The following is a 10,838-nucleotide window of genomic DNA, read 5'->3' on the forward strand; positions in this document are numbered from 1 at the left end:
TATGTATATTTTACCAATTCATTTGCTTGTAGATTCAGTAAAATTTTCATCCACTATAAACGTTTATTAATGCTCCTTTAAAATGATTTTAGAACATGACTTTTGCACGTTTGGCTTATTATTATTTTATTATTACTAATTTTTGTTTTCTTTTTTATATAATAACGGACAAATATCGCCTCAAAATATTCTATTTAAATTAAAATTACAAATACTCTAAAATAAATATACAAAAGAGAAATAACGTAATAATTTGTTCAAATATATTCGTATTTTTAAATATTAAAAACTAAATTCTAACAAATCATAAAATGCGATTCAGCAAAGAAAATGGGCAGAACCTTGTTACAACTTCCTCATGCCCTGTGACGTGGTTCGAATTCCACCAATCAGAGGGAAAATGGGCGTGGTTTGAGAGCAAAATTCCCGCGAAAATAGCTCAGCCTGCGTAATTCAGCGGTTTACTAACAAACCCAACAAAATGGACGGTGAATTATTCCGCAAACTCGCATCTAAAATGGGAATAACCTCTCCTAAAGTCCTGAGGTAGGTCCGTGGGTTTGTTTACTTATAAAGTTCCTGTGCTAAACGTGTAAAAACAACAAAAACGAGTTTGTGAGTAGTAAGAAGTGTGGGTGTTGGGTAACTCAGTCTAAGCTCCAGGTCGCAGTATGGATGAGGGGGAAAGCGTGGTGTAAAATGGGTGTAAATAAAGTAATAAAATGTGTTTTTATGTCATTTCTCGTATCCCAGTCAGGCAGAGGAGTACATGCGGCTGTCTCAGGTGAAGTGCACAGCTCTGGGAGGTTCTACAGCAAGCAGTAAAGCTGTTATCTGCCTGGAGCTGGCAGCCACGGCCATGAAGTGTCCTATAGACAAGGTGTGTGTGTGTGTGTGTGTGTGTGTGTGTTCGTTCGTTCGTTCGTGTTCGTGTTCGTGTTCAGCCATTAAACCTACAGACCTTTTTTTTTTTTTTTTTTAGTCCTTTACCTTTAACTTATGGAGTCTGGAAAGTATAGTTTCCAAAAGACATCATAAATATTGCTATAACCATTAATGATGACGATTAATGGTTAAAACATTAATTTCGTTCTTAATTTTGTATTTTATTGCACTGTTTAAGGACGTGTCGATCCCAAAAACGTGATCGTGTGGAACGAAATCTCTGGTTTTGGAACGGAGCGTGCAGCATGGAAGCTCGCGTCCATTAACAGTCGTTATAGCTCAGTGACCGGATCCTCGGTCGGAGGGGGCGGTGTCTACAGCAGCGCCCGGGAGGTGTTTCCTCCATGTTCAACTCTGAACAAAACAATCCTGGGTCGATCTCTTTGAGCTAGCGTTCGTCGCTGATCGGACTCTAGCATAGTTATTTGGGATGGGATGGTGATGCGCAACCCGTGGCTCTAAACCACTCGGTTATGCTCAAATGATTTTATTTAACAAAAATAACTGAAAGTGGAAAAAAAAAATCCTGAACCTCTCCTCTTCATACAAAGTGATATCAAAGCGGTGAAATTTCATTAAAGCTAACAAAAAGAGTAATACTTATGCTAAAAGACTTTTCCCAGTGTAGTCTTAAACAATATGTAGTTGACTCTGGAATTTTGATCCAGAAGTTTTTCCTACCACCCGACTAGTCGACATTCCCACAGCACTAGTTTGTCCAAGCCTTACTATATAAAATTGAATTCAACGTTGTCATCGTATAACGGAGTGAATTCTGTCGCATCCAGCGCTGTGTGAAAGAGCACGTTCAGAGCTACGAGTTGCACATCGCTATCCGATCCTGCTCGGCTAATTCACAGACGGAAAGTAGCAAAAAAAACAAACCCCAATCTGATGGACACGAGCTTCCATGCTGCGCACTCTGTTCCAGATTTCAACCAACCCGCCATTTCGTCCACACGATGTTGGAGTGTAGGTTTTCCTTTGATCGTTCACGTATGAGGTTTGGTTTCTGAGCAGGAGTACGTCGTCAAGCTGTCAGGATTGAACAAGAAGGCGTATCAGAGCAGTCTGAAGGCCATGGAGTGTATGCTGGGTCTGCAGAGCGGTCTGGGGCTCCGGGATCTGGCTGTGCAGTACGGGTGCATGGAGGCGATTAAGCCGGCGTCTCAGATCCTTCAACGGTAATCAAGCTTTTAACGAGCTTCTCTGTAATAGTCCTATAATCTAAATACCTTCCGCGGTTTATTCTCTCAGCCGAGACATGCGTGGTGTGTGGAGGGTTGTTTTTATTTTATTTTTTTTTTACAAGTTTTACACTCGAGCTACAAGGAAAATGTTGATGATGAGTAGTGGAAGAGTATACTGTCGCTACCAGGTTAGCGGCGAACATCCTGCATCTGGAGTAAGCAAGCAATAAAACCTTCAGGAATGAGACTGACCATGCAGTGATGTTGATTAATGAATGCTAAAACATGCCGTATTTACTTCCGTGTGTGTGTGTGTGTGTGTGTGTGTGTGTGTGTGGTGCTTTAGGTACCAGGCCAGTTTACCTGCAGCTCAGCAGCAAGACCTGGATCTGTCCAAACCCCTGTTCACTACGGCTGCTCTGTTCACTGCCTGCAAGTCAGTACTGTTCATCACACTACTGCGTCTCTCCCTCACTTCCTCTCTGGGTGTAATAAACGGTGTAACATAATTGTAGAGTAGAGCAGTGTATAAATAAATAAATAAATAAACGCACAACTTTCTGTAACTACGGATGATTGATAAACATCACAACCTGTTGTTGGTTGGTTAATAAGTAAAAAATCGTATAGCTAAAAAAACACACACACACACACACGCAATCTATCCGTCTGATCCAATCCACTTTTCCCTTTCCCCCGGTGGTGAAATGATACCTGGGTATCGTAACGCGAACTGTGATGATCACCGGCTGCCTTAACTAATCGATCATCAGGATTATAAATCCGAGTGTTTATTAATTTATTATTATTTAGCAGCACTACGGTTATAGAAACTTAATCAACACCTTCTGACCAATCAGAATCCAGAATTCAGTAACTCTGCTCCACGTCACAAGCGAGGATGTGTTTCCATTTATTGCAGCATCCTGTAAGACCTCGACGCTTTTTAATCCTGCGTCTGCTCCACGCTGTGATTTGGGGAGGGAGGAGGAGGTGGAAGGGGAGGAATAAAATACTAACACGGTGTCTGATATTTACTTTGAAGGTGCCTGAAAATCCGAGTTGATAAGAAGCTGGCGTCATCCTCCGGAACGAAGAAGACCGTGTTCGACAGGCTGTGTGTTCAGCTTCTGAAGTTCGGCCAAGAGATTTGCAGTGAGTTGGTGGTTTTGGGTTGTTTTTTTTTTTTTTGCCCTCGGCCATTCTTTCAGAAGTGAAACGTGTGTGTATTATATTTTTATTCATTTATTTATTTTTAAACGCGTCATATGTGATGCAGTTGAAAATCACGCTCGTTTGCTGCTGTCGTCATGGATACAGGACGAATAGAATTCGTGTTTTTAATTCCTTCTACGCTGAGGAAATGACGGGGATGTTGGGCGTTAATGGAAAGTCGGAGCCTATCGTTGATTTTGTTGGGGATGGATTCGAAGATTTCAATTCGGTTTATTACAGGGCGATGCGTACTGTTTATCCGTCACGAGTTACTTCCTGTTCTCACTCGCGTTATAGCAGCTGTCGATTCAAACGAAATTCAATCTAGCTGTTCATTTTAACTCCAGATCTTCTGTTTTACGCTCCACTGTCTTTAAAAGTTCTTTTAGGAATTTCGTTTAAAGCCACGATTGCAGTTCAGGGGAAACACTGACGATTTATACCTACACTTACTTACACTCAATCAATCAATCAATCAATCTCTCTCTCTCTCTCTCTCTCTCTCTCTCTCAGGTGATGCATCTTCTGTGAAGCGACAGATCAAATCAACACAGAAAAGACAGAAGATTCTCACAGAGACGCTGCAGGAAGCGGAGCAGGGTGAGGGGAAGAACGTGCACGGGAGTCTGACGCTTCCTAATCATCAGTGGGGTTTAAAGATTTACAAATCAGTGTGTATGAGTGTGTCAACATTTCAACACGACCACACGCCCTGAAACCCCACTGCTTCAGGTTCTCAGATTGGGAAAACCTCAGTCTTGTTGGTTGTTTTTTGTTTTGTTTTTTTTTTCTTCTTAAATGATGCTATTTAGGTTTATTTCTTCCCCGTTCAGGCTTATAAAAACATTGTGTTATTAATATCCTCATAAAAAGAGCTGGATGGAAAAGCTGTACAGATCTGGAGTTATTCCATCGTCACATCCCTGACGTACATATAAACGTTTTGACTGAAGGTTTCCCTTCTTTCGTTCACTCGTTGCCTCTCTCTTCCATCCTCCCTCCTTTTTTTTTTTTTTTTTAAATTTATTTATTTTTATTTTCTTCTTTTTTCATTCGCACTCGCTCGTTCATTCGTTCCTGGCTTCACTCGCTCAATTACTTAATCGCTCTCTTTCTGTTGTTCGCTTACCTATTCTCTCCCTCCCCTTCACTCACTCGCCCCTGGATACTTATTTAATTATTTATTTATTTATTTATTTATTTGTCATTGAGAAAGTGTCTTCATAAATGAAGTCTGTATCTGAAGCAGCGTTCGCTGTGTATTTGGAATAAACACTGAAAGTTACTGAAAATCAATCTCTCTCTCTCTCTCTCTCTCTCTCTCTCTCTCTGAAGATGGCTTGCCAACATCTCCTAAGCAACCGCGTGAACCGGCACTGAGGGAAGACGAGTGCGAGGAAGAGACGAAACAAAATTATGAGGAGTGGAAGAGAAAAATCCTGGAAAATGCTCTCAAAGCCAAAAGCAGTGAATAGTGAAAGCTGCACCTGCTAGATGACTATTTAGATTATTATTTATGTTTTTTAGTTTTCTTTTCTAGACCTTTTTCTTCTATTTGAATTTCCCCGTGTGTGTGTGTGTGTGTGTGTGTTAGTGAGAGATTGTTGGCAGATGAACCTGACCTGTGTACAGATATTCAGTCTCCGGTATTGTTTTACTTGATTGCGTTGACGCAGATGATTGTTTACGTGTTATTATGAGCGAGAAGAGAAGAGCAGCTGTGCGCCGGTTTATATTCCGCCGCGTCTGAGTGGTTTGATGATGTTCTTTGTTCACGTGTAGATTCGGGTGCTTTTTTATTTTTGTTTTTAATCAACTCCCTCATTACCACTGACTCGTTCGCATCAAGTGTCTCGTGTGGTAATGTGAAGAGGTTCATGTGAGTGTTTGTAGTCATAGTGTGTGTGTGTGTGTGTGTGTGTGTGTGCGTGCGTGCTCGCTCTCATCATCTCTAAAGAAAATCAAGCAGCATGATGTTCAGTGTACTGTAATGCTGCTGCTGTTTTTAATAAAACTGAATGATCAAAGTGTGTGTGTGTGTGTGTGTGTGTGTGTGTGTGTGATGTGTTCCACAGAGAAGAACTACCATCTTGGGAACAAATGCTTGCTCAAAAATCTTTTTTTTAAATTTTTTTTTATTTTTTGCAACCGCCATAAACGTCGTTGCACCTTGCTTCTGGATCCTGATTGGTCAGAAGGTGTTGATTAATGCACATGTTCTGATACGTTATCGTTTCTATAGTAACCGCTCATTTACGGCGTCGATCCTCCTCCCAAACTGATTTTGTAACTTTTCTAGGAGGAGACGTTTGTGTAACGTTTAAGGAAGGAGTCTCCAGTGTCGGCGCTTCGGGACAGTAAGCGGTATATAAGAAGCCGTCGCTGTGTTACGTTCTACGTTCCGGTTAAAAGGCATGAATTGTCATTCTTTAATAAGTAAACGTTGTAATCGGCAGAAAATCGCTGTGGTATAAGAGGAATAAAACGCGTCAGGACTTCATGTCATAGGACGCTAGTGTTGTTGATTATTTTCCTAAAACAATGTGACGGCGTGAAAAAATAAACAAATTAAGCCGTGCATCCTACTCATGCTGTGCTACGTGAAGAGGGAGGAGTGATGTGCAGTTAGGGGTGTGTCTAATTTGCATATTCATAGTGTTTGAATTTCTTGAGGGGAAAGATGTGTTTTTGTGCATTGTAGGAGTTGCGTAAAGACATTTTTAGTGTAAATGTGTCTCAGATATCCTAATGGTTTCCAGTACAAATCCCATTACAAACCGTCAGCTGTTCGGTATGGCAGTAAATTACCAGTAGAGACCATTACAGTTTCCATTAAAACCATTACGAATTCTCCAAAGGTTTTTTTTTTCGAGTTAAAAAATCAACAGATTCAAATAAAACAATGCTTTCAGGCTTTGCCGTGAAACGTATATTACGGCACCGGGATGTAAGATTCCGAACGTACGGTGTGCCTCACTAAACTGGACATCTTTTGGGAATGTGTTCGCTTCCCTCGGCTGCTGGCTTCGTCTGTGAGGAAGGACGTTTACTCCAGGAAAAAAATTCCCCACGGCAACTCCAAGTGCCAGAAGTGTTCACATGAGTTTATTGCATAACTGAACAAGTGTATCACAAGAGGCAAGAAACAGGAAGAAAAAAAAAGTAAAAGAGGTTAATTACAGAAGAAAAGAGAAAGAAAAAACACCACCTTCACAGAAGGGAGAATTCGTTTTCCGTGTGAGTGCGCGACATGTACAGCAGCGACTTTACACTCACGGCAGATAAATCTGTGGCAATTATTTTCGGTTGTGTTTAAAACAGTACATCAAACAACTAATAAATAAAGTGAGCATTGAAACATTTATCACTACAATAAAAATGTCATTTTTCAATCAGCTGCTGCTCCTTCGACTAACTACAAGAAAATAAAAATCGAAATAAACACTCAACATGGCGCTGATCTGTACCACGTTCGTTACCCAGTCATCTTCACGCGCACTTCTCCACTGGACTCGAAGCTCAGTGAAGCCCATACGAGCGTGAAGAAGAAAGGAATGTCCATCTTTTCCTCCTCGGGCCTGTATTTCCTGTATGAATCACAGCGTGTTGCTTGATCTGCTCTTCTGGAACCTCTTGAGCCGGTTGGCTGCCGTCACCGCGTGGAAGTGTTTCTGTAAAAACGATTGACGACGGGTCGTGATCATGGACGCGACCCACATTCGTTCGACATTTTCATCTCCAAAGCAGCTTATAAGTGAGATGGAGTCTAATACAAGCACTGGGATGTGTAGTGAACGCTGCGCTATCCTGTGGATTTAAACTCATGACCTTTCTGACCTTTCAACGCCGGAGTCTCCTGAGGTGTGGATGGAGGTGTTGGAGATCTAGGAGTATAAACCTGATTTTTGTGGAATATTTGATGAGAATTTTCTGGAATTTTCTGTGCGTGCTCCCTTTATATTCGCTTGGACCCGTCGGTGGAGATTTTTACGTCTCGGCTGGAGACATATCTTTATACTGTGGCGTTTGAATTGGCTGAATCTGGTGATATTTGTTGTGATACTGATCGCGCTTTGCGTACGCAAATTTTGTTGGAGTTTATAATGCTGGTAACGTCTGCGTGTGTTCGATAGCGTGTGTCATTTCCAATTTCTTAATTCTGAAGCACTTCGGTCAACTCTGTTGTTTTTAAACGTGCTGTACGAATAAAATTGAGAGAGTTGAGTAAGAATTAAAGCTATTATTATTATTATTATTATTATTATTAAAATTTCATCAGCCTTGGATGAGAAACAGGTGCATGTAGTAACTGGAAAGCTTTCATGGAAGGTTGCCCTCTGGTGGCATGGAGGTGATTTGTCTGTTGTAGGTGTGACAGATTCGATATTTAAAGCACACATATTATGGATTTGAAACGTGTCTAATTTTGTTTTAATGATCTCATACGATAGATTTAGACGCATCCGAGGTCCAAAAACACTTTAACGTGCTCGTAATTTAAACTGCAGCATTACCTTTTTCCCCCTCGGTGTCACAAACGACTCGTCAAATGATTCGTTCTAATAGATTCATTCTAAACGCCACCATCCAGAGAGCATACTCTGCTCTGATTGGTCAGATGTCCCGGTCTGTTGTGATTGGTCTACCGCTGTCAGAGTGTGTTCGAAAAGGAAACGCCCACTACCATAACGAGTTTCAGCACCGTCTGTTAGTGAGCAGCCGATGAATACGAATGCTTATTGTTACAAACCTACGTGGGTTAGTACTGGAAGTCAAGTCTGGAATCACTAACGAGTCGTCTCAGCTGTTCAGAATCGGTTCCTTCGTTTGGGATTCAATAACTCCGCACAGAAATAAATCCTCCACGCCCTGATGTCAGCGTGTCACGATGCTTTTGGTGTGAAATGGACTTTACGCTTATAGATAAATCTTACACTTATTTATGGGATGGAGGTTTCAGTGCGTTTCTGTGAATCAAATAAAAAATAGCGAACTACTGTAGGTCGGATGAGATGTTCGCTTTCGGATACGTCTCCTACAGTGTGACGCACAAACCCAGCGTACTGTCGTGGGCTTTTACACACAACGATGTAAATATAAAAAAAAAACATGCGCCATCTTTCCTTCTTTAATATATAACAAGGAAATGTACCGTGTGGTTTTTTGTTTGTATCTGTGTACTAATGTGCTAAGATGTATATTTAAAAAAAAATGTAAATACTGCATTCTTACAGGGCCTTAGGGGTCCTTAGCAGTCCTGGGTGAAGGAAATGTTTAGATTTGTCATCATAATATTCATTGAATCATTTAATCGGAGAGGTACCAGTGCTCCACGTGTCCGATCCTGATCTGTGCGTACCTTCCACTGTCGATGAGCTGCTAGGTAACGCTGCAGTCTCATCTGGGATTTGAGACGAACTCGGTGTTGCTTTGCTTTTTCCTCCAGATTATTCAGCCAGCTGTGTTTCATACAGCCTGAGGCGCTCAGTCGACTGCTGCCGCACAAACACAAACACACACACACACACACACACAGTGTTATAATGATACACCTTAACAATAGAGAAGCAAAATGATTTTTTTACTCGTACGCAAACATATACATATATATATATGGTCAGAAGGCGTTTATATTAACGCGCTCGTTCTAATATGTCATGGTTTCCATAGTAACAGCTCATTCGCAGGGAGTGTGCAATCGTTTTCTGTAAGGAGATGGTTATCATTTATGGAAGGAGTCTCCAGTGTTTCGTTCACCGTCTTATTTTTGTCGTATTAACTCCGAGAGAGAGAGAGAAACAGCGAGGCTGGTGCGGGAGGCGACTGGTAAACATAAGTGAGAACAGGACGTTCGACAACGTTAAATGTGACTATAAATGTTCTTTTTTTAATGAATAAAAATGGAAAGATCAGACTCCCAGTCGTATTATTTTCTCGCAAATCTCGCTCTGTGTGCGTTATAGTTATAATGTTATAATGTTTCAGAATTATCAAGAGTAAAACAATGTGCCAACACTAATTAAAACCTACTGTTAGGCTGCTGGTCTCTTTCTTTGGTGCTAATTAAACGCTGTTAATTGTCATTCGAATGGAAGCTCGGCTTAATTAGCCGTGTGGTATTTGTGAAGGAGCCCGAGCTGCTGATTGTGGATGTGCCGTTAGGCGTCATTAGCTAAAAACATGCGTGACCTGTTAACCTGAAACACACTGGTGGGTGAGAGAGAGAGAGAGAGAGAGAGAGAGAGAGAGAGTGCAGAGCCGGCAAAAAATCCATTAAAACATAACTGTTATAAATCACACACTACTGAACAGGTCAGAGTGTACTGTGAGTGTGTGTACAGGGACACGTTTTCATATCTGGGTGGAGAACAAATGTTCACCCATCCATCTGACCATCAGTTCATCCAAGCATACATACACTGGTGTATCCATCAGTTTATCTACCCATCTATCCATTCAACGATGCATTCCTATATCCATTATCTACCCATCCATCCATTCAACCACCATCCCTCCATCCAACCATCATCAATTCATCCATCCGTCCATGTCTTCATCCATTTATGTTTGTTTTTATCTGAGTGTTTATTACTGAGCTTAAGGTTTGGATTAGATTTAGGTGTAGTATCCTCACAAGGATACTAAGACAAATATGTGTGTGTGTGTGTGTGTGTGTGTGTGTGTTGCATGGACATGATTCACACTTTAGACTTTGTAAACACTCTATACCATTTTCCTTTTTTCATCTCTATACTCTCTGTACTCTATAATTACCCCTGGATAGCTAGTCATTTCATGGTCATTGACATGCCATACAGGCCAGCGAGGTGTCGAGTCTCTCCTTCAGTAACGGCGATGGCAGCGACGGTGCCTCTCTACACAGCAATGGCAGCGACATACCGGCGGAAATGATTTTGAAATGTCTGCTATACAAAAGCCATTTTCGACAGACAAAACACAGCAATTACACAACACCATCAAAAACGGATTTTCTCAGGCACGTCTCGTTAAAGGGCATCTGCGTGTATGAGAGCGGGTGTGAATGTGAAGAATGTTAAATGTGGGTGTGTGTTGCGTCACTAAGTGCACCCTGTCGCAGATCTGTATAGGATCATTAGCAGGCAGTGGAGGCCCTCGCTGGCCCCTGCTGCTCCACTCGCCTATTGTCTTATGCCAGATGAGCAGTGACGCTCGAGTGCCACCAAAAAAGCAGCCGCCTTACAGCTCGGCCTCATCCATGCGGTTAATTTCAGCCTTTTCATGAACGCATCCGGATGTTTGCTGAGTTAAATGTTGTGTTCCGATGAGAGGAAATATGGGGATGAAAGAATGAACTGCCAGCCTTACATCCTGTTACTGCGAAAGAATTAAAGCGAGAAGTTAAGCGGCTTGAGCTTTCCTTAAAAAAAAACACAAAAAAAACAACTTTAAACTTTCACTAAAATGTTCGTCATTTTAAATTAAATATTCTAACTACAACATTAAAGT

At 41.4% G+C, this 10,838-nt stretch overlaps 2 protein-coding genes across 4 annotated transcripts in view; one reads left to right on the forward strand and one right to left on the reverse strand.

The window, feature by feature from the left end:
* Positions 1 to 371: 371 nt before the first annotated feature.
* Positions 372 to 5,380, forward strand: orc6 (origin recognition complex, subunit 6). The gene is made up of 7 exons (XM_053616970.1): positions 372 to 546; positions 754 to 880; positions 1,966 to 2,129; positions 2,482 to 2,571; positions 3,181 to 3,290; positions 3,864 to 3,950; positions 4,686 to 5,380. The coding sequence occupies exons 1-7, from the start codon at positions 482 to 484 to the stop codon at positions 4,823 to 4,825; spliced, it is 783 nt and encodes a 260-aa protein (XP_053472945.1). The 5' UTR covers positions 372 to 481; the 3' UTR covers positions 4,826 to 5,380.
* Positions 5,381 to 5,935: 555 nt separating this feature from the next.
* The window catches only part of mylk3 (myosin light chain kinase 3), a 40,668-nt gene continuing 35,765 nt past the window's right edge, over positions 5,936 to 10,838 (reverse strand). For 2 of the 3 annotated variants that reach the window (XM_053616969.1, XM_053616967.1), the window contains exon 12: positions 7,645 to 8,845. In XM_053616969.1, the coding sequence (XP_053472944.1) occupies positions 8,599 to 8,845 (247 nt within the window). In that variant the 3' untranslated portion in view covers positions 7,645 to 8,598. Of the gene's footprint in view, positions 7,022 to 7,644; positions 8,846 to 10,838 lie in introns of those variants that run through there. The other variant, XM_053616968.1, reaches the window with a different exon arrangement.

Source organism: Ictalurus furcatus, chromosome 27, assembly GCF_023375685.1.
Source record: "Ictalurus furcatus strain D&B chromosome 27, Billie_1.0, whole genome shotgun sequence".
Taxonomy (NCBI): domain Eukaryota; kingdom Metazoa; phylum Chordata; class Actinopteri; order Siluriformes; family Ictaluridae; genus Ictalurus; species Ictalurus furcatus.